Source organism: Mirounga leonina, unplaced genomic scaffold, assembly GCF_011800145.1.
Source record: "Mirounga leonina isolate KUSES-001 unplaced genomic scaffold, KU_Mleo_1.0 Mir_165, whole genome shotgun sequence".
Lineage (NCBI taxonomy): Eukaryota > Metazoa > Chordata > Mammalia > Carnivora > Phocidae > Mirounga > Mirounga leonina.
Window position 1 is genome coordinate 836028 of NW_023270415.1, and position 27872 is coordinate 863899.

General features: G+C 40.0%; 1 protein-coding gene across 5 annotated transcripts in view; it reads right to left on the reverse strand.

The window, feature by feature from the left end:
* The window catches only part of PRKDC (protein kinase, DNA-activated, catalytic subunit), a 243275-nt gene that overhangs the window by 84176 nt on the left and 131227 nt on the right, over positions 1-27872 (reverse strand). For 4 of the 5 annotated variants that reach the window (XM_035011118.1, XM_035011120.1, XM_035011116.1 and 1 more), the window contains 11 exons: positions 19771-19914; positions 15845-15996; positions 15096-15227; positions 13790-13901; positions 11189-11313; positions 10954-11103; positions 9471-9644; positions 8545-8643; positions 6520-6727; positions 4658-4847; positions 3287-3502 (listed from right to left, as the gene is read on the reverse strand). In XM_035011118.1, the coding sequence (XP_034867009.1) occupies positions 3287-3502; positions 4658-4847; positions 6520-6727; positions 8545-8643; positions 9471-9644; positions 10954-11103; positions 11189-11313; positions 13790-13901; positions 15096-15227; positions 15845-15996; positions 19771-19914 (1702 nt within the window). The remainder of the gene's footprint in view (positions 1-3286; positions 3503-4657; positions 4848-6519; positions 6728-8544; positions 8644-9470; positions 9645-10953; positions 11104-11188; positions 11314-13789; positions 13902-15095; positions 15228-15844; positions 15997-19770; positions 19915-27872) is intronic. The other variant, XM_035011117.1, reaches the window with a different exon arrangement.

A 27872-nucleotide genomic window follows, 5' to 3' on the forward strand; every position in this document is an offset into this window, starting at 1 on the left:
CTGCAGGTGTGGACCCTGGGAGAGGACACACGGCCCATGGGTGCACAGGGTCGGCACAGCTGCAGGCACAGCAACTACACCACGAGCGACCACAAGGGCTTCTGGAACCTGTAGCTGCCTGCTTCTGCTTGGCGTCTAGAGTGCTGGCACCCTGGCCTGCTAGCCTGCAGGCAAGAGACTGGAGATTTTGCCTCTGGGTAATCCACCAGCACAAAAGCACAGGCAACAATATCAACACGTCAGGAGTTTCAGTGTCCTGGTCTAGTCTGACCTCCACATTCCCAATGTGTAGCTATTCCAAATGGCTTTTTAGTGCCCCATCTGGGAGTATAAGCTAAAAGCCAAGTCACCAGACATTTTGAGGAAAGCTTCAAACATGAAAGACAGAAATGAAAAAACAAAACAAAAAAGCAATAGAGAAAGAGCAACTGTTGAAAGCAGTCCATCCAGGGGAAAAAAATTTCAAAATATTATCATTTATCAAAAAGACAAAAGTAGAAATTGCAACAGTGGATCAAGGACTGGAAAGGCATTCAGAGAATATAAAAAGCTCATGGAAACTAAAAATATGATATCATAACTTAAAAGCAAGGGTTAGAAGATAGGTTAAAGTGATTTCCCAGAATACAAAGCAAAAAGGAAAAAAAAAAAACACCAAGACAATTACAAGATTTGATAAGGTCTGATATCCAAGCAACAGGATTCCAAAAAGAAAACTGATATGAGGAAATCATCAACTAAATCATCCAAGAAAAAATATTCCAGAACTGGAAAATGTGTTAGCAGTCTGAAAGGACCCTCCTAGTGCCCAGAAAAATGGACTAAAACAGATCTGCATGCTCCAAAGGACCCTTTGTGAAATTTCCTAATTGATTTAAAAGAAAGGATCCTAAGATCTTCTGCAGAGAAAAAAGTACAATTCTTACAAAGAATCAACAAAATGAATGCCACCAGGTTTCCCAACCCAACCCTGGGGACTAGGAAACCCTGATGAATTCACACTCAAAATTCTATAGCTAAATTACCCAGCAGGTATGAGTGCCATCAAAGCATCAAAAACAGCTGTTTCTGACCCCTCTTCTGAGGAATACTCAAGAAGTGCTTCACCAGAAAGAAGGAACAAGCCAAGGAAGAAGAATCAGATCCAAGAGAGGTGAAAAGACCCTCAGGATGAAGAGGTGGTCTCTAGACCATAGCTGAGCAGACACCCCAAGAGCAAGTAGCCTGGATCAGGGTAGCTCAGAAGCTCCAGGAGAGATTTCTTTTGAGATGAAACATTTATGTGTTGGGTAAAAGTAAAAGACAGTGGTACAACTCAGAGGAAATCAAGTAATAATATGTAGAAATCTAAACCAGAATAATTATTAATGAGTGGGTCATGGGCAATCATCAAGCATTAACTGGACTTCAGGCTGCCCCAAATGCACACCTCAACAATTCTGTGGGAAGATATATGTGCCATGGGTTTGAGGTGAGCAAGACACTTCATGAGTCACGGGAAAGTAATATAGTCATTCTGGGACTGCATTTTAACTTCGGGACTTTCATCGTCAGTTACAGAAGGACAAGAGAACTATGCACTCTGGTTGGATGACAGTCTGGCAGAGAAACAGCAGAGGAAGAGGATATAAAAGAAAGAAGACTGGTGGGAGGCAAGCAAGCAGGGAGCAGAATAGACAGGAGCAGGAGGGGGCTCATTAGCCCCCTTAAACCCAGAGTGGTGAGAGAAAGCAAGCTAGATTTACCTCACCTACATTAATTCACAGAATTATGTATGGCCACAGATCTGCAACATAAATGTGAAAAAGAGTGGTTGGAAATGAGGAAAGTATTTCATGTATGTGTTTAGTTCCTAAAGGAATTTACCCTTACTCATTTAAAATAAAGGGTATCAGGGGCACCTGGCTGGCTCGGTCAGTAGAGTGTGCAACTCTTGATCTTGGGGTTGTGAGTTTGAGCTCCATGTTGGGTATAGAGATTACTTAAAAAAATCTTAAAAAATAAATAAAATAAAGCATATCTGAGGGGAGGTGAGTGGGGGGATGAGTAAAGTAGGGGAAGTGGATTAAGGGTACACTTATCATGATCACTGAGTAATGATGTATAGAATTGTTAAATCACTATGTTATTGTACATCTGAAACTAATATAACAATGTATGTTAACTATACTGCGATTAAAATAAAAAACTTAATAAAAAAGAAAAAATAAATAAAAGGAATTTATCCTTGCTCCTAATTTTACTTCTTTATATCTAAATTCATATGGTTGGCATTTCCCCAAGGCTCTGTGTTGGGACCTTTTCTCTCTCTCCGTTTTCTTCCTCTGGGCTTTGACTCACTCCCAGAGCTGCCATTCTCATAAAAAGTTGAGTTGCTTTTCAGCCAGTACTGGGTCTTAGAGCTCTGCTAGCACTTCCCTGCAGCCCCTGTGACACATCTCCCCTCATCTTCCCCACCAGGACCCTGGGTGTGTGGTGGGGTGGGGGTGCCTGTGGCCTTGGCCTCCAGGGCCTCTTCAGGCACCCCACATGCTGCTCCATGCAGACCCCCTCCAAGAGGTCATCCAGAGAACCCTGCCTGTCTGCTTGGTTCACTACAGAAAGCCATGGTTGCCTCCAATAGCTGCAGGCCCACATCCCTAGCTGTCTGCTCTATGCTCCCAGTGGGCTTGTCGCACAGGCTAGACTTCTACAAGGCCTGCCAGTCCTTAAACAATCTTAAGCTGATCTGGGTCCCCTCCCCTTCCCAAACATGCTCCACACTTCCTGCCTCAATCCTTGTTTACCCTCCCCCTTCCCACACCCCTAGCTCCCAAGGTTAGTCCCAAAGGCAGCCTCTTCCCCAGGTCTTCCTGGCACTCTCTCATTCTCTCTCTCTGAGACTTACTAATTCTGCCTCATCTCAAGGTCACCTACCTGTTTACTTACCAAGCCCTGATGTTCAGAAAGTCACTAAATGAATGGACTGAGTCCAATTTACTCAATAGCTTTTCTGGAACACCTCAAACTAGGCTTTCAACGTGGTAAGTGCCCAAACAATATTTACTGAATTAAATTTTATTATTTTTTTAAGTAAACTCTACCCCCAACATGGGGCTCGAACTCATGATCCCAAGATTAAGAGTTGCATTCTCTATTGACTGAGCCATCCCAGAGCCCCCGAATTAAATTTTAATTGGCTTATTCACAGGTTATAAGGAAACGTGAATGCAGTCAGAAATGTACTTTCTTTATCTAATCTTCTGCATTAACTTATTTTAAGTATATTTCAGCAAGCTTACTTTACCTTTTGCTTTGTTATCCACCTCATCTCCTGGAAGGCCCAGCCTTTTTTTCCCAAAATCAGGTCCCACTGACTTCAAGGGTGCTCTCTGTAACTTTTCACTCCTCTTGTGGACAAACAGCAAGGAGGAAGATGAGGAATCCAATGATGAGGAGACTGTATAATCCACCAGTGGGTCAATACTGCTCCCAGTTAGCCAATTAAAGGAGCTTCTGCCATCTACAAACAGGCATGACCAGAGCATGTCACAGCATGCTCAGCAATGCACAACCCTGCCAAGCCCATACCACCCCAGCACTGCATCTGGAGCAGTGCCAACTGCCAGACACACTGTGAGCAACAAGGGATGTATCATCCTGGTGGCACCTGGGGCCTCCACGGGCTCACCTGCCATAGTCACTGGGGACAGCTCCTCCAGGTAGACAGCCACGTCACAGCAGAAAGACACTAGGCAGAAGCTCTATCAGGTTACTAGTGAGCGACCCGAGGAAGCTTAGGTGTCTGAGCCTCAGTGTCCTCATTTGTGAAGCAGGAAACACCCCACGCACTCTTTCAAGCCACTGTGATCATTATAGGAATGATACTTTGTATCTACTATAAGGTACTAAAGATTCATGGCTTCTAATATAATGTCATAAAATATCTATGGTAATTATTCAAATCATTCATACTTCTAGAACCAATGGAACATGAAAAAATTCATTTAAGGGAAAAACATTTGAAATGCTTATATGAAATGATTTAGGTGTTTTACTCCACAACTTGTACTTCTCTGATCAAAGGAAATAGGTGAATGATTTAAAAAAGAAAAGTTTAATAAACTATAAACACAGTAAATGATTTTGGTTTAGCTCTTCAGTACTTTGCTTTTGAGATAAGGGATTTTAAATATGATGCACTAAATGGATTTTTCTGGACAAAACCAAAATAAAACATACATACATGTACTGTAACTTTTGTTTTTCCTAGTCAAAAATAATCCCTTTTTTTTTTTTACTGAAAATTTAGAGAACACCAAATTAACTATTTTAACCATTTAAAGTGTACAGTACTATGGTGTCACACAGTTGGGCAACCATCGCCTCAATTCACCTGCAGAGCACCTTCCATCTTCTTAAACAGAAACTCCATATCCTTTAAACACCAGCTCCCCATCACTCCTCCTCAGCCCTCCCCCTTCCAACTCTAAGAATTTGATGACTCTTGGAACCCCAGTGCTTTTCTCCTTTGACTGATGTATCTTTTCTGTGGTTCTTACCACTTTTTACTATTATTGTTTCACTTCTCTTACAGTCAATGTTCTTGTAGTAGAGGCCACTTCCACAGATCATATTGCCTGGTGCAGAGCAGGCAGGTGTTCAGGTGGACAGTTACCTGCAGTTTGTGTAGGTGTGAAGTCATACTGTTGTTGGGTGGCCCGTATCTGCTTAGCCATCACCCCTTGAGCTGGGAGGGATCCCTCCTGGGTCCGGGCCTGGAGAGCACTTTGGGAGGCTTGAGTCTCAATAAACATTGGAGTGAGAACAGTACTTCGGAAACGCCAGTCAGAATCAATGGTATATTCCTGCACATAAGAGAGCTCCAAGTGAAATAATGGTCCTTCTTTACCAACACTGAAATATTTTTATTAAAATCCATTGCTACTATCAGCAAATATGTACTATAATTTCATGTATCTCTGTGGGAAGCAGCTGAAGAACCACCTTTCTGAATTTAAAAATTTTAACTAAATAATTATTTGCCAACTAGAAATACTGATTAGTACTGGGGGAGAAAAACCGTATTTCTCCTCCTTCACATTTTGCATTAAATGGCTTAATGCCACCTCAATAATGTCACCACAACAGTAACAAGCTAAAGGGCTCAACTCCTTCCAAAGTCCTACCATGTGCTCGACACTAGGAAAGTCACTAGGACAAGTGCAAGCAAAACAGTCAGGCTCTGCTGCCCAGGTTGGCAGAGATGAAGTGAGCACGTCCATATATGTAAATCATCACAGGTTGTTAAGCCTGCCTGGAGAAAATGCAAACTCGGTATCTACCAAATTGATGGGGAGATGATGAGGAAGGAGAATGGCATTATGGAGAAAGGAAAATCTAAGTGGAGGCTGAAAGGGGGACAAGTGTGAGCATATGAAGAGTGTGAGCAGATGAGGCTGAAGCAAATGTGTTTCAGAAAGGAATGTGTTGAGTATTTCAAGTAAAATAAGAAGCCCAGTATCCCTAATCATCAGGGAAACACAAAACAAAATCACAATGGGATATCACCTCTCATCTGTCAGGTGGCTATGATAAAAAAGACAAGAAATGACAAGTGTTGGTGAGGACGTGGAGAAGAGGAAACCCTTATACACTGTTGGTGGGAATATAAATTGGTGCAAACACTAAGGAAAACAGTATAGAGGTCCTCAAAAAATTAAAAAAAGAAATGATCCAGCTATTCTACTTCCGGGTATTTATCCAAAGGAAACAAAACACTAACTCAAAAAGATATATGTACCTCTATGTTCACTGCAGCGTTATTCAAAGTAACCAAGACGTTGAAGTAACCTTAGTATCCATCGATGGATGAATGGATAAAGATAATGTGATGTGTATGTGTGTGTACACATATACACACATATACAATGGACTATTATTGAATCATAAAAAAGAAGGAAATCTGCCATCTGTGACAACATGGATGGACCTTGAGGGCATTATGCTAAGTGAAATATTTCAGACAGAGAAAGGCGAATACCACATGATCTCACATGTGGAATCTAAACAACAACATCAAAACAAAAAAAAAGTGAACTGAGAGATATAGAGAACAGACTGGTGATTGCCAGAGGCAGAGGATGGGGGGAAGGGGACATGGGTGAAGGGGGTCAAAAGGTACAAACTTCCAGTTAAAAAATAAATAAGTCATGGAGATAGAATGTGTAGCACGGTGACTATAGTTAGTAATACTGTATTATATATTTGAAAGTTGCTAAGAGAGTAGATGTTAAAAGTTCTCATCACAAGGATAAAATATTTGTAACTATGTGGTGATGGATGTTAACTAGGGGTACTGTGGTGATCATCTCACAATACAAACAAATATCAAATCATGTTGTACACCTGAAACTAGTATGTCATACGTCATTTATATTTCAATAAAAGACAGCTAGTTTAACTCTATTAGAAAATGTTTGTTGACTAAAAGACAGGAAAAGCTTATAAAATTTATTATTACAGAGATAAGTACTTCACCTGAAATTCACATTCTGACAGAGGATGCTCAAACACAGGGTTTGGATAATCTGGGCTCATGCTGGTCATTTCAAGCAGAAAATCTGTTGCTAAACTTAAAAAGTGCATTTCTATCTTCGGAGAATATAAGGAATTTAGTGCCAACAATCGGTCCAAGATACTGGAAGGTAATCTAGTCTCATGGCTCCAGAAATTTCGAATAATTAATCTGAAAAGCAGAGAGGAAAGAAGCATATTTCTCAGATACTGGCAAATAAGAAAGAATGTCCTATACACAGTGTCATGTGGAGAAGGCAGTTTGTCATCTCTATAAAGCTTAACACAGAGGAAAACCACACCCAAAATTGTATAAAGAGTTTAATCTGAGTTATGAACAATAATATGCACTGAAGGAAGGGAATATTCCAAAACCTTAACATATTTAACAAGAGGTGAAAAACTGGATGATGTTATTCTCATCTCTACTGTTTGGGAAGTTTTCAATGAGTATATAATATTAACTATTTGGAAACCGAGGAAACACCTTAAGAAATATGTATTCCTTCACTGCCTTGCTAAAAAAATTCACTCCAAAAATTAGTGCCATAAAATATTCAAAACTTAAACCAGTTAAAAACCAGGTTGGGGGGGGGGGGCGCCTGGGTGGCTCAGTCCTTAAGCGTCTGCCTTCGGGTCAGGTCATGATCCCAGGGTCCTGGGATCTAGCCGGCATCGGGCTCCCTGCTCCGCGGGAAGCCTGCTTCTCCCTCTCCCACTCCCCCTGCTTGTGTTCCCTCTCTCGCTGTGTCTCTCTCCGTCAAATAAATAAATAAAATCTTAAAAAAAAACAAAAAACAAAAACCAGGTTAGGCTCGGGGCGCCTGGGTGGCTCAGGTGATGAAGAGTCTGACTCTTGATTTCAGGTCATGATCTCAGGGTTGTGAGATCAAAGCCCACATTGGGGGCTTTCTCTCTCTCTTGGGTGTGATCCTCTCTCTCTTAAGACTCTCTCTCCCTCCCTCTGTCCTTCCCCCCGCTAAAGAAAAATACAGGTTAGGTTTTACAATTTATGAATGCTTATGAAATGCAAATGCATTTCTGAAAAGCAAAATGAGTTTAAAATTGTGGCAGAATGGAAAATTGAAATATAGAACCATACAGAAAGTTTATGTCCCTTCTTATATAATTAGTACTTGATAAAACATTCATAAAACTAACACGGTTGGCATTTTAGAGGAAAACTGAGGATTCACAGTGCCTGGATAGATAAAACCTGACTTGTATATACCTCCCTGGATAAGACTAATTGAAAATCAAAGGAGGAGTGCCCGGATGCTGGGCCTCCTCTGAAGTTTCTTGGCTGAACGCAGCCGGATTCTTACTGAGCTCAAGGGTCTCATCCAGGGCGTGGGTTTAAAATACAGGCACCTGTAGTGGTCACATACTTCACGAACTCCTTGCCTTGCACATGGTGTATTAGTTAAACTCATGATAAAAGCGGAAACTGAGCTTGGCTCAAGGCCTTTCGCCACTTGAGCGTCTGGCCCCCAGGCCTCCCCTTTCTCCTACGAAGGTGTTGGGAGAAATCCTTTCATTCACCATCTCAGGGTTTGCTGGCCAAACCCGAAAGAAAATAATCATCATTTATACTTCCCCATATAGTCAATATTATAGTTCTCTCTTATTTCTAAAGTTTCAAACATTTCACTCATTATTAATACGTATAGTGTGATCTCAACTATTTGAGTTAAATGATAAACATAGTAATTGTCATTACAGATTTTTTCATTTTGAGACACTGATTCACTGCATGAGCAGAGAAAGCTTTATTCATACCACTTTTGTAAGACTTTTATATTAAAATAACTTGTCAGGATTTTTAAGTCTTAATGTGGTTTATTAAACACTATGAATGGAGAAAGCAAAGAAAATGCTAATACTATAAATATAATTCTAAAAGTGCTGAAAAATACTCAGTGCAAATCTAGGAAGAAATATCCCTAACTTTATTTGTCCTGGCCCAATTATTCCAGGAGAAGCACATACTGAAGCCCAGCGTTCTCATCAATCAACCCTTGAATCAACACATCTTTTGCCAACTTAAATACTTCCCGAGACTCATCATCTGCTTGACTTTCTGGATCTCTGAGAAAAAATAACAAAATGACAAAACATTAATATTGTTTATCACTTTTGTGCAATCCCGATAACACCATCATTAAAAAATAATCTTTTCCCATGGTACTTTAACTTCCCAAATCACAGCAGAACCTACCCTCATGAGTATGTACCCTGACACCCTTCTTTGGTGCCTCTGCAAGCCTATCCAAGTGCCTGTCACAGCTCCACCTGCAATGTGATAGGGCTCAGGTGCATGGGGCAGAGTGGTAATGGGAGGAGGGCTGCAGAGGGCTCCCTGGGAATGCTAAGAGGTCCTAGGACAGGCTCACACCCTACGGGAAGTGGTGTGATGGAAGTCCTGTAGGATGAAGACATCCCACAGAGATCATTTCCTTAATTTTGTAAATTTTAAAGGGATAACTATAAAAACAAATTACACTATTAACTAACTCAACCAGTAACTGCACATTCTGAAATCCCACAGGTACATAAAAGGAGTTAAAATAAGGATACATGTCAATATACTAAAATAAACTTGTTTTAATTATTAATCATGTTTAAAAATGTTTTATTATTATAATCTGTTCCAGATTGCTATAAGCACCCAAATGCTCCCTTAAAAATAGTAATATAAAATGTTAATGTAGTGGGGTGCCTGAGTAGCTCAGTTGGTCAAGTGTCCAACTCTTGATTTTGGCTCAGGTCATGATCTCAGGATTGTGAGATTGAGCCCCATGTTGGGCTCCATGCTGAGTGTGGTGTCTGCTTAAGATTCTCACTCTCCCTCTCCCTCTGCCCCTCTACCACCAACCCCATCTTAAAAAAAAAAAAAAAGTTAATGTACACCTTACCGGTAATTGTCATGAACCCACATTAGAATATTATACATTTGTTCCCTACACACTGGAGAAGGATGAGAAATGAATTCTACAACAGGATTCAGAAGTTCTCGGAGTTCTGTTGGTTTCAATTTTGCCTTCATCATATAAATTATGTCCAAACACACTTTCTGTCTTTCATCGTCTCTGTAACAAGAGAGATTTTTTAAAACACACAAATTTAACAACTTTTATTATACTTTCAGATATGACAGGTAACATTTTCTTTGTGTTTTTCTGTATTTCAAAATTTGTTACAATGGAAACATAAAACTTGTATCTTAAAAAATTATCATGAGCTAGAATATTAAAAATGACTAAATTAATTCATTGTGGTATCCTGGATTGGATCCTGGAATAGAAAAAGGAACATTAGTGGGAAAACTGGTAAAAGCCAAATAAAATCTAGTTTAGTTAACATTAATTTACTGATGTTAATTTCTTAGTTTTGACAAATGTACCACGATATGTGACATAGAAAAACTGGATGAAGGGTATGTGGGAACTTTGTGTATTATCTTTCAAATTTTCTATAAATATACAGTTATTCTAAAATAAAAGCATATTTTAAAAAACCTGAAATGTCAAACAAAATAAACTAAATATAAAAGATCTCACATTTTGAAAAAACGATTTCAAGTGCTAGTCAGGCCACCTGGCAGGTCAAAAGCAAGTTAGGGTAGTCTGGGCCCCTACTGTGTACACCTGTTTTTATGTATCTTTTCTTCCTTGAAGCACCCAACTTAATGCTTTACACACAGTAGATACTGAATAATTTTCTAATGAAGGATATTACAATGTAACAACATAGATTCTTTGTTATTGGCATTTATCAATAATTTGTCCCTATGTAAAAAATACGTATACACTGGGGCGCTTGGGTGGCTCAGTCGTTAAGCGTCTGCCTTCGGCTCGGGTCATGACCCTCCCTGCTCAGTGGGAAGCCTGCTTCTCCCTCTCCCACTCCCCCTGCTTGTGTTCCTCCTTCTCTCGCGGTGTCTCTGTCAAATAAATAAATAAAATCTTTAAAAAAAAAAATGTATACAGACAAGAGTGGAAAAGAAGAGAGAAATAAATAAATACAGAGAAATAAAAATACTGTAAGTGATCAAAGCATCTTTTAATATTTATTTTAATAGTATAATGTGAAAATAAATGAACACTTTTAACAAATAATGGAAGCCTCCTAGTTGGCAAAATGGGTACAGAACTCAAAACCATGCATTTTAAATCTGAGAAGAGCCTTAGACAATGCTTGAGATGTGGCTTCTCCAAAGTGCCAGGTTAGTAGAGGCAGGAGGGTCAGGTCCCACCACCTTTAATTCTGATTAAAATTTAACAAATATATATTTTATGAAAACCTACAAGTTCTTTCTGAGTTGAAGGAGAAAGCTGAACAAATCAAAATTTTATGAGCCAGCTGCCTCTGAGAATATAGGGCTAGCTTCACACTTACCTGTGTCTCATGACTTGAATGAAATCCTTGCTCTTTAACTGTAAGTAGAGATCTGTTATTTCCTCTGCACGACACAGCACCACCTCCAGACAGAGGGTCTTCATCACGCCATGAAATTTTGGCAGCAGGAAGAAGACGGTGTTCATAAACCTGAACAGTGGACATGGCCAATGAGTAAGAGGGCAGTTGCAGACCCTCTCCCGCAACAGGACATCCACCACAACTGACATCTTACCTATCAGCAAGAGGAGGAAAGTTCTTCACTGCTTTGTTCAAGCACACAATAAATTTGTCCTCCATCGTATTCTGATGTTGCTTCAACTGCTTTATGATCAGTTCATACACCAACTCCTCCAATACCTGAAAAAGTCAATTTTTTTCAAATTCACAAAGGTGGAAACTTCTGTTGGTTACTGAAAATAGGTTTGTCTTGAATAGTTAAGTGAACCCAAGGAAGGTGTTGAATACTATCACCTACAAGGTAAAGGTGTTCACAGGGTATAGTGCCAGGAGCATGCCCAGGTTGGCATAAACACTGGGCACAAGAGGCCCTGGGGCTGTGCGTTTGGGTGAGCCAGGCCACGGCCACGCCTGCTTTGTGCTTCTACCATTGGTAGCGTCTAGCGCCTGTCAGATGGCAGGTTGATAAAGATTACTGCTAACGAGTATTTGAGAAGCTGAACTAAAATCAGTGACTAAATGCTGTATAAACACATTTTATGACGCCAGTGTTCACATCTCTGGTCAAATATTCACATAAATCAGAATGTTCATGCAACTTTATCTAAACAACCAACCCCTCACTGTCTATCTCCCTATATCCTGTTTTTTCTTCATCACATACTACTATCTACCATGATAGATTTGTTTGTGTATTGTCTATCTCCCCTCACCAAATGCTATCTACCTGAGGCAGGGAGGGGCTTGGCCTGCCCTGTTCCTTGGCTGCACCCCTAGAGCCCAGAGCCAGCCAGTAAGTACCCAACATACATAACCAAAATTATAAAAGAATTCAATATAGGTGAACAACAGAAGACAAGTGCATGCACATACGTACTGATGACTGGAGACTACATCTCATGGGCCAAAAGCAATTCCGTGGTTAGAATATGAGTGACTCTCACTGACTTCTTTATATTTTACTCTGTTTTTCTATTTTCTACACTAAATCAATACCATTTTATATTCAGAAAAGAACTATGTAAAACAAAAGTGTTTATCATTCTTACTAACTTGAAATTTAAGTGAAGAGAGATTAAACCTGGGATCTGCTATAATTTGCTCCATCTGTACTGAAAACTTAGCATATTATATAAACTGAAACCCAACATCTAGGGACATTAGAATCATGTAATAATAACAAGGTTATTCTGAATTTATAAATTTTATTTTACAAAAATAGCTGGTAATCCCTAAAATAAATTATAAGTGAAGACTGATCTCCCTAAATGGGTCTATTTCCCTTAATTTTCTTTTAAACACAAATAAATGCCTGACTAGCAAAATGGGCAGGGGTCCAATTCACTGTGTTGGGATATTGTGGTTGCCCTCAGGACCTCCCGACTTGCCTAAACCTCTCCTCATCCAGCCAGAGAGTGAAAGTAGCCCACTCTCCACTCTCCATCTTTTCCTTCAGGAGAGGATGGGGACTGGAGGTATGAAGTTGAGAATCATGAACACAGAGGCAGTTTTCAAACACAAGCTGGATGGTTGACAGGGGAGCAGGGAAGGAGAAGAGGACCAATATCAGAGCTAGGGAGGTGGCCAGGAAACACGGCACTAAAGAAGGGAGAGGAAACTCCCAGGGAAGTTGGAAGAGAGTCGAGAGAGTGTCCTAGAAGCAATGACAAAGGTAATCAGGAGGAATGATCAACTGTGTCATCCTGGACAGACTGCAATGAGACGTGGCAAGAGTGGCTTATCACAATGAGTGACAGAGGTTTTGGAGGCTCCAAAACATGCAGCACCTCGCTTACTAACCATGGGAGGACAGTAAGCATCATGGGATGTAGCAGTAAACATCGCTCCACTATGCTTTTTTCAAGTTAGAACATGTAATTTCCATACACTGGCCCATGAAATTTACATACATTTGTAATAATTACATTCTATTGAGGACTGCAGTACTCTGAATGTATATTGCACTAAAAGATTCAGTTAGGTTATTCTCACAATCTTGTAAAGTGGGCAGGGCACACACGACTGAGAAAGCTCCCTGAGGTGCCCTGTCCTGTCTGACAGCTATATTATGTCCCAAAATGGAAGTGGGGGATTTTACTAGTTAACTTAGCCCTAACTAACCACAGCAGGTATCTAACAGAGTAATTTTCTCCAAAAGGAAATCCTGACACTACCTTCAGAGGAATGAAAGCTGGTTAAGGACTCATATCCTGACTTTCACAATAAAAAGTTACCAATCTTTAAATGTTTACCAAGTTTCCAAGTGTTTAAAAAAATCTTATGTCCTCTTTAAAAAATACTGAGCACTGGGGATGCCTGGCTGGCTCAGTCGGTCAAGTGTCTGGCTTTGACCCACATCATGATTCCAGGGTCCTGGGATTGAGTCCCACATCAGGCTCCTTGCTCAGCGGGGAGGCTGCTTCTCCCTCTGCCTGCCACTCCCCTTGATTGTGTGTGTTCTCTTGATCTTTGACAAATAAATAAATAAAATATAAAAAAACCCCTGAGCACTGTATACAGTAGGGAAGAGTGGAGTATTAATAAATGCAGAATGCCCACTTTGGTTTATTATCTTATAGAGGATATAAGTAACGAGGGTTATGATAAATCAAAACTGAAAAAGAAGTATTTATTTAAAATTGTATAACACACTCACATTTTCTTTCTTGGTAATATATCGAAGAGTAAGTCCTAGAACTTCTGCTGCTGCTGCATATACCTCTTTATATTTTACAAAGGACATATTACTGACCAAAGCTTGAAAGTATCTGTAACAAATACAGAAAATAAACATGCACAATACTACATTCTATTGACATAAAAATATAACAACTTTGCTCCTCATTCCACATTAATAGCACAAATTGAGAAAATATGAAACATAAAACATGACTGAAATTATTTGTGTGAAAACATATATGAAGATGTACTTAAGGCTCTGACATCATGACCTGGAAGGCACATTAAAGTCCACAGTTCAATCACAGGGGACCTGCTGTAGTCAAAGCAAAACACAGTGCTGGATGCTATAAAAACTGTAGTAAAAAGAAAGCTACTATCCAATATCATGATTTACTGACAACCCTTGAAAGCCATCTGCTATGACAAGAGGAGGACAATAAAATGAGGAGAGTGAGTACCAGTGCAGTGCCCCCAGACTCCAGAGGCCACATCATGTTAGCCTCAAGTTTGGCTGTCATTGGGGGAATCAAAGTTCAAAAATGGTAATTTGTCTAAAAGTAAACTATTTCCCATTAAATCTGTGCGGAGCCACATGTCTGTCTATGATACCAGGTGACTGGTGCAACTGGTGCCAGGAGGCTAACACAGGAGGACCAACCAGAGTGGGACACTTCCAAAGTAATGGGAAAAGCTCAGAAGGGACATGCTGAAATCTCCAGTAACCATGATGTGAACGCTGACTTTTCAAAAATCCTGAAATAGTAGGACAATGAAGTTCCATTCCATGATGGTACAGGATTATCTTACTAGCAGCACCCCCCTCCAGACATTGGGCGGCATCCACCCCCACCCGCAAAGGGTCCTGATAGAGGGAGCAGGGGCTGCAGCTACAGTAGAAGTACAGCGACAGGGCAGCACAATGCCCAGGCATCCATTTCAGGTCATGATCCGGTCATGAATGGTCCAGAGTTCATGTCGCTTTCAGAGCAAATACTGAAAATGTGACTTTAGGAAATACCTAACACTTCCTATTTGCTAAATCACACTTGAAAAAAATTACACTAATTTTGAAAAACATAACTTTCCTCATTCACTCCATTAACATATTTCTTCTCCCAAATGACCTCTAAGCCCAACTACCTAAATTTTGGTAGAAATATTTTTAACATGGGTCTAGGTCCTTACATTTATCAAAATTAGACCACACTCCAATCCGTCAATCCAATTCATCTATACTTTAACCTAAAAAAGAAGCAAAGCCAAAACTCCTCGATACTCACTTTATGCTCTCTATGCCACATTCTGGGTCATAAGGAGGCAAATTATTGGCCATTACAATGCCTAATAATTGAATTCCTACTGAATTGTCTTTAGAATTAGGATCTTTACTGGAAAATTTCTCAAATATTAACCTGAAACATAAGCATAAAGAACAAGTATAGGTTATCATACAGTAAAATAAGCAGCAAGAAGATATAAAATTTTCGATGGCTAATTTTCAGGGTAAGAAATACTTTGTCTTTCCCTACATCTAACGCCCTTCTTGTTAATACCCTCTTTGTGTGCATTCAAGTTATTCTAGCTGTGCAACACGGACAGGTCTGTATTTCTTACGATCTAATTTTGCCCCAATTCTCCCTTAGTTGATACTGAAACCTTAAGAAAGTTTTAGCTTGCCTCAGGCTGTGCTAAAAGGAATCAAAGGAAAGTCTTACAGTCTACCCCTGGGCTGGGACAGTGAAAGGCAGAGAGGGCACCCCATAACCCTAGTGTGTGAGCAAAGCCAGAGGCGAGCTGGGAGATGGAACAGGGGCCACCTGGAGTAACCTGTCCACAGGTGCTTCTAGTATCAAACTTTAGAGGTTGTAATTTTACTAGTAGCAATATTACACCCTTACAAATGATTTGATTTCAAATTATCTTCCTTTTTCTATCATTTCAGGTAATGAAATTTCACTGTAATCACCATTTAAACATGCTACATTTAAAAAATGTATAAATGATATTGCAAAATCTAGTAAATTTATACCTGTAAGGGATAGATAAACAATCCTTCCAGCATTCAACAAGGGTTTTTATAATTTCAAGGTTATGTCTAAACACAGCTCTTTTTTGATGAAAAACATGTTCCATTAGGAAATGAAGCAATCGGTTTGCCAACACTTCGTCTTTAGGGACACCCTAAAAACGTACAGAAACTCTATATTAATATGCAGTATTCCATTCTGGAAAAGCACTTTTTAAAAATATTTTTTGTTATATTTTTGTATTATGTTCAAATTAGCCAACATATAATACATCATTGGTTTTTGATGTAGTGTTCAACGATTCATTAGTTGTGTATAACACCCAGTGCTCATCACCACACATGTCCTCCTTAATACCTGTCATTCTGTTACCCATCCCCCCAACCCCTACCTTCTGTAACCCTCAGTTTGTTTTCTAGAGTCCTTCATGGTTTGTCTCCCTCTCTGATTTCTTCCCATTCAGTTTTCCCTCCCTTCCCGTGTGGTCCTCCGCACTATACCTTACGTTCCACATATGAGTGAAACCATATGATAATTGTCTTTCTTTGATTAACTTATTTCACTTAGCAAAAGCATTTTTTTAAATTTAAATTTTAGGTAGTGAACATACAGTGCAATATTGGTTTCTGGAGTAGAATTCAGTGATTAATCAATCACTTACGAGCAACATCCAGTCCTCATCATGAAACTGCCCTCCTTAATACCCATCACCCATGTGGCCCATCCCCTACCCACCTCTCACTGTCAACCTTCAGTTTCTTCTCTATAATTAAAGTCTCTTATGGCTTGCTTCCCTCTCTTTTTCTTTTCCCCCTTTGCATATGTTAATCTTTTGTTTCTTAAATCCCACATATGAGTTATATGGTATTTGCCTATCTCTGACTGACTTATTTCATTTAGCGTAATACACTCTAGCTCCATCCATGCTGTTGCAAATGGCAGGTTTTCATTCTTTTTGATGGCTGAGTAATATTCCATTGTAGATATGTATCTCAATCCATTCATCAGGCGATGGACATTTGGGCTCTCTCCATAGTTTGGCTACTATTGATAATGCTGCTATGAACATCGGAGTGCATGTATCCCTTCAAATCTGTATTTTTATATCCTTTGGGTAAATATCTAGTAGTGCAACTGCTGGATTATAGGGTAGCTCTATTTTCAGCTCTTTGAGGAACCTCCATACTGTTCTCCAGAGTGGCTGCACTACTTTGCATTCCCACCAACACTAAGAGGTTCTTCTTTCTCTGCATCCTCGCCAACATGTTTCCTGAGTTGTTAATTTTAGCCCTTCTGACTGGTGTGAGGTGGTATCTTGTAGTGGTTTTGATTTGTATATCCCTAATGATGTGTTGTTGAGCATCTTTTCAAGTGTCTGTTGGCCATCTGAATGTCTTCTTTGGAAAAGTGTCTACTCATGTCTTCTGCCCATTTCTTAACTGGGTTATTTGTTTTTTGGGCGTTGAGTTTTATAAGTTTTTTGTAGATTTTGGATATTAGTCCTTTATCAGATAAGTTGTTTGCAAATATCTTCTCCCATTCCACAGGCTGCCTTTTAGTTTTGTTGATTGTTTCCTTCACTGTGCAGAGCTTTTTATCTTGATGAGGTCCCACCCTTGCCTGTGGTGATGTATCTAGTAAGAGGCTGCTACAGCGGAGGACAAAGAGGTTCCTGCCTGTGTTCTCCTCTAGGATTTTGATGGTTTCCGGTCTCACATTAAGGTCTTCCATCCATTTTGAATTTATTTCTGTGTATAGTGTAAGAAAGTGATCCAGTTTCATTCTTCTGCATGTGGCTGTCCAATTTTCCCAACACCATTTGTTGAAGAGACTTTTTTCCATTGGATATTCTTTCCTGCTTTGTCGAAGATTGGTTGACCATAGATTTGAAGGTCCATTTTTGGGTTCTTTATTCTTTTTTTTTTTTTTAAAGATTTATTTATTTATTTGAGAGAGCGAGAATGAGAGAGAGAGAGTACATGAGAGGGGGGAGGGTTGGAGAAGCAGGCTCCTCGCCGAGCAGGGAGCCCGATGCGGGACTCGATCCAGGGACTCCAGGATCATGACCTGAGCCGAAGGCAGTTGCTTAACCAACTGAGCCACCCAGGCGCCCTGAGTTCTTTATTCTATTCCATTGATCTATGTGTCTGTTTTTGTGCTAATACCATACTCTTGATGATTACAGCTTTGTAAAAGAGCTTGAAGTCCATGATTGTGATGCCTCCAGTTTTGTTTTTCTTTTTCAGAAGTGCTTTGGCTATTTGGGGTCTTTTGTGGTTCCATACGAATTTTAGGACTGTTGGCATTATTTAATGCAATAGGGATTGCATTAAATGTGGAGACTGCTTTGGGTAGTATAGACATTTTAACAATATTTGTTCTTCCAATCCATGAGCATGGAATGCTTAGAAAAGCATTTTTTGAATCCAAAAGTCCATTTATAAAAGAAATCCACCAGTCTACTGAGGCTTCCGGATTCTGATGAAAAGCCTATGGGTGATTTTTCAGTTCCAACCACAGGCAGTGAAAAAGGCTTTACTTGGCAGGGCTCATGGGCAAGCTAACCTCATGCAGCAGGCTGGAACACAGCCAGTGCTCTGCAGTCTCCAAGGGTAGCTGCAGTTAGACCCCTAGCCATCCATGACCTGCAACCCCCAGAATGGTCATGCTGTGTCACATGTTTGCATTCCTAGCCCAGGCACCTTCATTCCTTGGTCTCTTTATCTTCTTTAGGGGTCTCTGCTGAGACCTCCTTATAGGGAGGAAGGGCAACTCTGAGAACACTTTCCCTTTGCTGATTCAGTCCTCAGGGCTTTTCCACTCCCATCCCTTCCCCCTCACCCTCCTCTCAACTCCAGGGTCCCATAAAACTGCTGAGCCTTTAATTCAGGTCTCCCTCAACAGTAAGATGACACTCAGATCTGTGCTAATCCACCTGAACCTCGATCAGACCAGACCATGTTGTAATGTTCATGGGGGAAACAGACAAGGGGAGTCAACGCTTCCTCTGGCTTTAGCCTCTTGCTTGTACTACCACAATAAATGATTAAAGGCTTCACTTGATTCTCACTTTGACTCACTGTTGCTTTATGCAGCTATTCTGACACCTAGCAGTTCAGTTTCTCAAGCTCAGCCAAGCACCTGACATTGAACTCAATCTTTCCCAATGGTTCCTAAGTTAAACTATACACTTTCACAATTTTTTCATGTATTAGCAGAGTACAAATTATTTTATCACATTAAAGCTAAGAAATCTAAATTCGGTTTACTGTGAAATAAGACAGGTGCATCCAGACATAGACACATGTAAAAACTCTATGTCCATATATTATGTTTATTAAGGAATGTTCCCAGGATACTATTACATGAAACCTTTTGTGCTAAAGTTTTTAAGTGATGGGCAAAGCTCCAGCACACACGAATCTGTACTGGGGGAAGCCACAAGACTGCCTCAGTATGACACAGTATCATTCACCTGGTACTCACTTTTCTTTGGCAATCTCAACCATTAATGGGCTAGAGACAGTATTAGGGAAGTAGGTAAGCTGGCAAAACAAATGCCAAAAAATCTATGGACATTAGTTTTAGCAGAATTTTTCAGGACCTCATATTCAGGGCCTATTGACATTTATTTCACACGTATTTTTAATAAATCAGTTATCTAGTTTCCAAGCTCCGAGAAAAGCAACAAACAAAAAACACCTGATAGCTTAAAAATAAAAGCAAAGTCAGGAATTATCAAAAGCAGACACAAAAGAAAAGAGAACTAAAGCAGTATGAGGCCATTTAGTATAGCAGCACCACAGTAATATGACAATTAATGCTAAAAATGATGACTCTTGTCATTAAGAGAAGCTTGTCATAAATTCCATTTATATCAGCAAGAGACTGATATATAGTACTGCATAAAAGATGTATCCATTCTTACCACAGGAGTAGCTATTCCTGTCCATGAAAGAACAGTAACCACTATCTCAACCACCATATAGTGAATTCCTTCTCCTCCGTTATTTTCAGAAACTACCAGCTGCAGCAAGGGACTTAGCCAGTACTTCGCATAAGGGCGAAAGACCTACAAGAGAATTTAGAAGTCAAATATAAAAAAATTGTTTTGAATAAGCAAAATATTAATTCAAGAATCTGTCCTCCAGGGGCACCTGGGTGGCTCAGTCAGTTAAGCGTCCAACTCTTGGTTTCAGCTCAGGTCATGATCTCGGGGTCCTGGGATTGAGCCCCATGTCAGGCTCTATGCTCAGAATGGAGTCTGCTTGGGATTCTCTCTCTGCCTCTCCCTCTGCCCGCCCCCCCTGCTTATGCTCTCCGCCTCTGTATCTCTAAAATAAATAAATAAATGAATAAAAATCTTTAAAAAAAAGTCTTTCATCAGCTAAATTTAATATTATGACTTGACCTAAATCTGAAACAGGTGTAAATTCCAGCAATTACTCTGCTTAATCAGATCAGATTCTTTGTTGAATTCTCTCCTCATGGGTCCCTGAAACCACAATTCGAAGGAAATGGATTACTGGTCTTTTCTTTATTGAAAACGTGATATAACTATGCTCTTAAAAATCAAAATGAAAGTATTCTATATCAATCTTGTCCCATATGAATAATATGTGGCTCTAGAGAATTCTGTTATTTTATGCAAATGCATAGGGTATATGAAAAATGAGAACACAAAAATTAGGTAGGTGCATGTGGCTAATTTTTTTTCATTTATTCTTATAGAAGTCACTATGTTATAGACTTCATTTGCCCAAGGTCTATGAAATCTAAATAAAATGCATCCATACACTAAATTCCATCTAGTTTATTTTAGAAATTTCAAGAGAAAGCTATTTTGATGTAAAAGAATAGACTAAAGTATAATTCAAGCTACCTATCTTCTTAACCTTTGCTGCTTTGTTTTTTATTAAATATGCTTCCTCAGGGATTCTCTTACAGCTTAAATCTGTGTGCTTTGAAATCTTTTTTGTTTATGCACCCCATAAGTAAAAAAAGTTGGAACACTCTCCATATATGTCTACTGGTTGATTTATAATTTACAAATACAAACTTTATTATTAAATTACAGACAGTCGTTGACTTACAATGGTTCACCTTAAGATTTTTGGACTTTATGATGCTGTAAAAGCAATATGCTTTCAGTAGAAATTGTATTTTGAATTTGTATCTTTTCCTGAGCTTGTGATGTGCAGGACGATACTCCCGAGATGCTGCAGAGGCAAGCAGCACCTGCAGCTCCCAGTCATCTACGCTATCACAAGGGTGAACAAATGATACACTTAAAACCATACTGCACTCATATATCTGTTCTGGTTTTCACTTTCAGTACAGATTACATGAGATATTCAGCACTTTATTATAAAATAGGCTTTGTGTATGATTTTGCCCAACTAGAGGCTGACATAAGGGCTCTAAGCACGTTTAAGGTAGGTGAAGTTAAACTATGATGTTTGGCAAATTAAGTGTACTACATGCATTTTCAGCTTATGATAGTTTCAACTTATGATGCGTTTACTGGGATGTAACCTCATTCTAAGTCAAGGAAGATCTGTATAACCAATAAATTAAAGTTGAAATTTTAACCAAAACCAAAGACTCCATTAAAAAAGAGCACTACTGGGCGCCTGGATGGCTCAGTTGGTTAAGCGACTGCCTTCGGCTCAGGTCATGATCCTGGAGTCCCAGGATCGAGTCCTGCATCGGGGTCCCTGCTCAGCAGGGAGTCTGCTTCTCCCTCTGACCCTCCCCCTTCTCATGTGCTCTCTCTCTCTCAATCTCTCTCTCAAATAAATAAAATCTTTAAAAAAAAAAAAAGAGCACTACAGGCCAAATACCTGATGAACATGGATGTAAAAATTCTCAGTAAAATACTAGAAAAATGAATTCAACAGCACATTAAAAGAATCATTCACCACAATCAAGTGGGATTTATTTCTGGGCCGCAAGGTGGTTCAATATTTGCAAGTCAATCAATGTGATACACAATAATAAAAGAAAATCCTTTCAATAGATGCAGAAAAAGCATTTGACAAAGTACAACATCTCTTCATGATAAAAACCCTTAACAAAGTAAGATTAGAAGAAACATACCTCAACATCATAAAGGACATCTACGAAAAACCCACAGCTAATATCATCCTCAGTGGGGAAAAATTGAGACCTTTTCATCTATGGTCAGTAACAAGACAGGGATGTCCACTCTCACCACTGTTATTTAACACCATACTGGAAGTCTTAGCCACAGCAATCAGACAACAAAAGAAATAAAAGGCATCCACACTGGCAAGGAAGAAGTCAAACTTTCATTATCTGCACATGACATGATACTGTATATAGAAAACCTGAAAGACTCCACCAAAAAATTGCTAAAACTAATACACAAATTCAGCAAAGTCATAGAATACAAAATCAACATACAGAAATCTGTTGCATTTCTATACACCAATAATGAAGCAGCAAAGAAAGAAATCAAGGAATTGATCCATTTATAATTGTACCAAAAACCATATGATAACTAGAAATAAACCTAACGAAAGAGGTAATGGATCTGTATTCTGAAAACTATAAAACACTTATGAAAGAAATTAAAAACGATACAAAGAAATGGAAAAACATTCCACGCTCACGGATAGGAAGAACACATATGTTAAAGTGTCAATTTAACCCAAAGCAATCTATACATTCAATGCAATCCCTATCAAAACACCACCAGCATTTTTCACAGAACTACAACAAACAATCCTAAAATTTGTATGGAACCAGAAAAGATCCCGAATAGCCAAAAGAATGTTGAAAAAGAAAAGCAAAGCTGGAGGCATCATAATTCCAGAGTTCAATCTATATGACAAAGCTGCAGTCATCAAGACAGTATGGTACTGGCATAAAAACAGACATGTAGATCACTGAAACAGAACACAGAACCCAGAAATGGACCCTCAACCCTATAGTCAACTAAACAAAGCAGGGAAGAATATTCACTGGGAAAAAGAATGTCTGTTCAACAGATGATGGTGGGAAAATTAGGACCATGCAGAAGAATAAAACTGGGCCACTTTCTTACACCATACACAAAAATACATTTGAAATGCACGAAAGACCTAAATGTGAGACAGGAAACCATCAAATTCCTACAGAAAAACAGAGGCAGTAACTAATCCGTGACATTGGCCGTAGCAACTTCTTACTAGATATGTCTCCTAAGGCAGGGAAGTAAAAGCAAAGATGAACTACTGGGACTTTGTCAAGATAAGAAGCTTCCGCACAGCAGTAAACAATCAACAAACTAAAAGGCAACCTATGGAATGGGAGAAGATATTTGCAAATGGCACATCTAATAAGGGGCTAGTATCCAAAATATAAAAATAACTTATAAAAATACCCAAAAAATAATCCAGTTAAAAAATGCACAGAAAACATGAATAGATGGCTAACAGACACATGAAAAGATGCTCAACAGCACTCATCAGGGAAATACAAATCAAAACCATGATGACATACCACCTCACACCTGTCAGAATGGATAAAATTAACTCAGGAAACAACAGATGTTGGTGAGGATGCAAAGAAAGAAGAACCTCTTAGTGTTGGTGGGAATCAAACGGGTGCAGCCACTCTGGAGAACAGTATGGAGGTTCCTCAAAGAGTTGAAAATGGAACTACCCTACAATCCAGCAATTGCACTACTAGGTATTTACTCAAAGAATACAAAGTACAGATTTGAAGGGATACATGCACCCCGATGTTTATAGCAGCATGATCAACAACAGCCAAATTAAGGAAACATCCCACGTGTCCATCGAATGATGAAGTTGTGGGGGGGTGTGTATACACATACATATATGTATCTGTATATGTGTGTATATGTATATATATATATGGCAGTATTACTTAGACATAAAATAGAATGAAAACTTGCCATTTGCAACAGTGTGGATAGAGTTTGAGGGTATTATGCTAAGGGAAATGAGTCAGTCAGAGAAAGACAAACACCATATGATTTCACTCATATGTGGATTTAAGAAACAAAACAAATGAACATAGTAGGGAAAAAAGGGAAGAAAACCAAGAAACACACTCTTAACTATGGAGAACAAACTGATGGTTGCCAGAGGGGTGGGAGGCAGAGGGATGGGTTAAACAGGTGATGGGGATTAAGGAGTGCGCCTGTGATTAGCACTGGGTGTTGTATATAAGTGCTGAATCACTAAATTGTACACCTAAACTAATAATACACTTTAACTGGAATTTAAATAAAAACTTAAAATAATGAGGAAAATAAAGTTAAAATTTTAATAATAAATGTAAACACAAGTTCTAATCTTTCTTTCCATAAGACAATGGACTCTCTAGATGAATGGATAAAGAAAATATGGTGTATATATACACACAATGGAATATTACTCAGCCATCCAAAAGAATGAAATCTTGCGGGGTACTGGGTAGCTCAGTTGGTTAGGCAACTGCCTTTGGCTCAGGTCATGATCTCGGGGTCCTGGGATCAAGTCCCACATTGGGCTCCCCCTGTTCTGTGGGGAGCCTGCTTCTCCCTCTGCCTCTGCCTGCCACTCCCCCTGCTTGTGCTCTCTTTCTGTGTCAAATAAATAAATAAAATCTTTAAAAAAAAAGAATGAAATCTTGCCATTTGCAATGACATGGATGGAACTAGAGGATATTATGCTAAGCAAACATGTCATTCAGAGAAAGACAAATACCATATGATCTCACTTAAATGTGGAATTTAAGAAACAAAACAGATGAACATAGAGTAAGGGAAAGGAAAATAAAATAAGATGGAAACAGAGAGGGAGGCAAACCGTAAGAGCCTCTTAACTGTAGGAAACAAATAGAGGGCTGCTGGAGGGGAGGTGGGTGGGGGGATGGGGTAACTGGGTGACAGGCAGTAAGAAGGGCACGTGATGGAATGAGCGCTGGGTGTTACATCCAACGGATGAATCGCTAAATTCTAGCCCTGAAACTTGTATTACAGTATATGTTAACTAAATTGAATTTAAAAATTAAAAAAAAAAAAAAAAAAAAAAGACAACGGCTGTCTGGAACATCTCCTTTTGGAACCCATTCTCCTGGTCATTCCTGAGCTCTGGAAATGCACAAGTCCCAGGGAATCTCCCCGTGACATCTCAGAGGCACTTCAGATCTACATTTGTCAACAAGTTCAGCATGCTTCTTTGTCAACCTGCTTACCCACTCCCAGCCTACGAAGAAATCATCCCCAAATAAAGACAACAGTTCCCTTTTTGGTAGCCATCAAGTCAGCACTCAGGAGCCAGAAATCACATGTGATCCCAAGCATTATGGGTTGAACTGTGTCCTCCAAAAGGATGCTCAAGTACTAACTCCCAGCATCTATAAACATGACCTGATTTAGAAATAGGGTCTTTGAACATTATCAAGTTAAGAGAGGTCATTACAGTGGGCTCTAATCTAATGACAACGTCCTTATTAAAAGAGAAAATTTGTACATACTGAAACAGATGTGGAGAGGAAAGCCAATGTGAAGACTTGAAAAATACCATCCATTTGCCAAAAAATGCCTGTGGCCACCATAACCTGGGAGAGAGGCCTGGAACATATTCTCCCTCAGAGCTCTCAAAAGGAACCATCCTTACCAATATCTTGATATCAAACTTCTGGCTTACAGAACCATGAGACAGTAAGTTTCTGTTGTTTAAGCTGCCCAGTTTGTGGTAACCCTTGTTACAGCAGCCCTAGGAGCTAGAAATCAAGTGTGACCCTGAGGAACACAGGCCCTGTTGCAGTCCCACATTTGCAGTGCTTCCTAGAAGGACTTTCTATAGAGCAAACTGGATCAAGTCATTCCACCTAGCACCCATCAGTGGCTCCCTACTGCTCATCAAATGAGCCGCACCCTCTATATGGATCCTGATAACCTGGCCTAGCTCACCGGCCTGAGGATATGTGACCATGCCACTGACTCTTCTCTAGACCGTGTACCATGGTCTGTGCATTCAGTGCAGACATGACTGGCTCTCTCAGAGGCCATCCCTGCCCCACAGTGTTCCTTCTACACAGAATATAAATTCCCACTGCACATTACACATCATTCAAGGGCTCTCTGAAAAATCTACCTTAAGCCCACTGGTGGAAGAGGCTCTCCCCTGATGTGGTGCTATACATAAACCAACTGATAAACTTAGCACCTACCTAAAAGAGTTACCTATTTTTCATATACCATTATCAGGAATATTTTCAACATTTTTTTTGCTACTAAAACCAATTACAATGGAAGCCATAAGAAACTTGCTAACATATGACAGAGGCAAGATGGCAGAGGAGTAGGGGACCCCGTTTCAACTGGTCCCCTGAATTTAGCTAGATTATCAAACCATTTCGAACACCCACGAAATCCGCCTGAGATGTAAGAATATATATCTGGATCTCTACAAGCAGAAAAGCGACTGCTTTTTGCAAGGTAGGACATGTGGAGTCGTGAATCTGCAGGGAGATACTGGAAGATAAAGAAGAAGGGGGAAGGAGCCTCCATAAGCTGGCTCCTGGAAAGTGATATAACACCAGACCACAAAATCGGAACCCTGAGAAATCTGCTCTAAGGAATGAATGACATCCTCTCTGAAAGGGGCTCTGGAAATGAAAAGGCAGAATTCTAGGTGGGGCATTGTGGTCTTGGGATCTGAGGAGTCACAAAGCGAAAGGGGGTGTTTGAACCAGTAGAGTGCTTAAGCAGTGGAGCCAGGAAGCAGGTTATGGTCAGCAAGCCCAGGAGGGGACTCTTGGCTCAGGATGCTGTAAACCGCGAGCCCGGCAAGTCAATAATCTCTCTTTCCCTGAGCAGCCTGAAAAGGAATGGAGCCTGTGCCTGTGACTGGACAAAAACTCACAGGGCAGTAGCGCCCCAGAAATGATATTAGGGCAGCACCCAGACATGATCTACGAGCTTTGAGTGCGAGTGCAAGCCCCCGGATGGTTGTGGTTTTAAGTCACAAAGGGCAGTGGTGCTCCAGGGCCCCTGGGACTACCTCTGAAAGAGTTGCAGAGGGCGTGCACCATGGGAGGCTGCAGTTTTGGGCGTATACAGAAGTGGAGACTTTGTCCCAGAGGATTTGTTAAGGAAGGCAGACTGTAATCTTTCTGCTCTGAGCCAGAGAGGAATGGGCATAGCCCATTTTTGTTCTGATCCTCTAAAGAGGTATGGAAAGCCTCCAGGGAAAAAAAGCCACACAGAGGACTAGTTTGCAATGAGTCCATCCCCCTGACAGGGAGTGGGACAATTCCACCCAGGAAGGAATAACTGAGAAACAATGTGGCAGGCTCCTCCCCCAGAAGACAGACTGGAAGAACAGGTGGACAACAAGCCTATAGATCCCATAAAACTGTAAAATTCCAACACCAGGGGAAAATTGTATATTGAGCTCCAGGGTGCATTTTGCTTGGGTTGTGGTTGATACTTTGGACTCTGTTCCTTTGCCCACTCATCATTCTATGGGCAGAATGACTAGAAGGAAGAACTCACCAAAAAAAGAACAAGAAGCAGTATTCTCTGCCACAGAGCTAATCAATATGGATATAAGATGTCAGAGACAGAATTCAGGAAAGCAATCATAAAGTTAATAGCTAAGCTTGAAAAAAGCATAAGTGACAATACAGAATCTGTAAGAGTGGAAATAAGATCTAATCAGGCTGAACTTAAAAATGCTATGAATGAGATGCAGTCTAAACTGGATACTCTAACAGTCAGGGTCAATGAGGTGGAAGAGAGAATAAGTGATCTAGAGGACAGGCTGATGGAATTAAAGGAAATTAAAGAAAAGAGGGAAAAACAACTCACTGCACATAGAGAAAGACTCAGAGAGTTTAATGATACATTGAAAAGAACCAATATCAGATCATCGGGATCCAAGAGGGGGTGGAGAGACAGAGGGGGCTTGAAGGTATATTTGAGCAAATCAAGCCTGAGAACTTCCCTAAACTGGGGAAGGAACAAGCATTCATGTCCAAGAGGCAGAGAGGACCCCTCCCCAAATC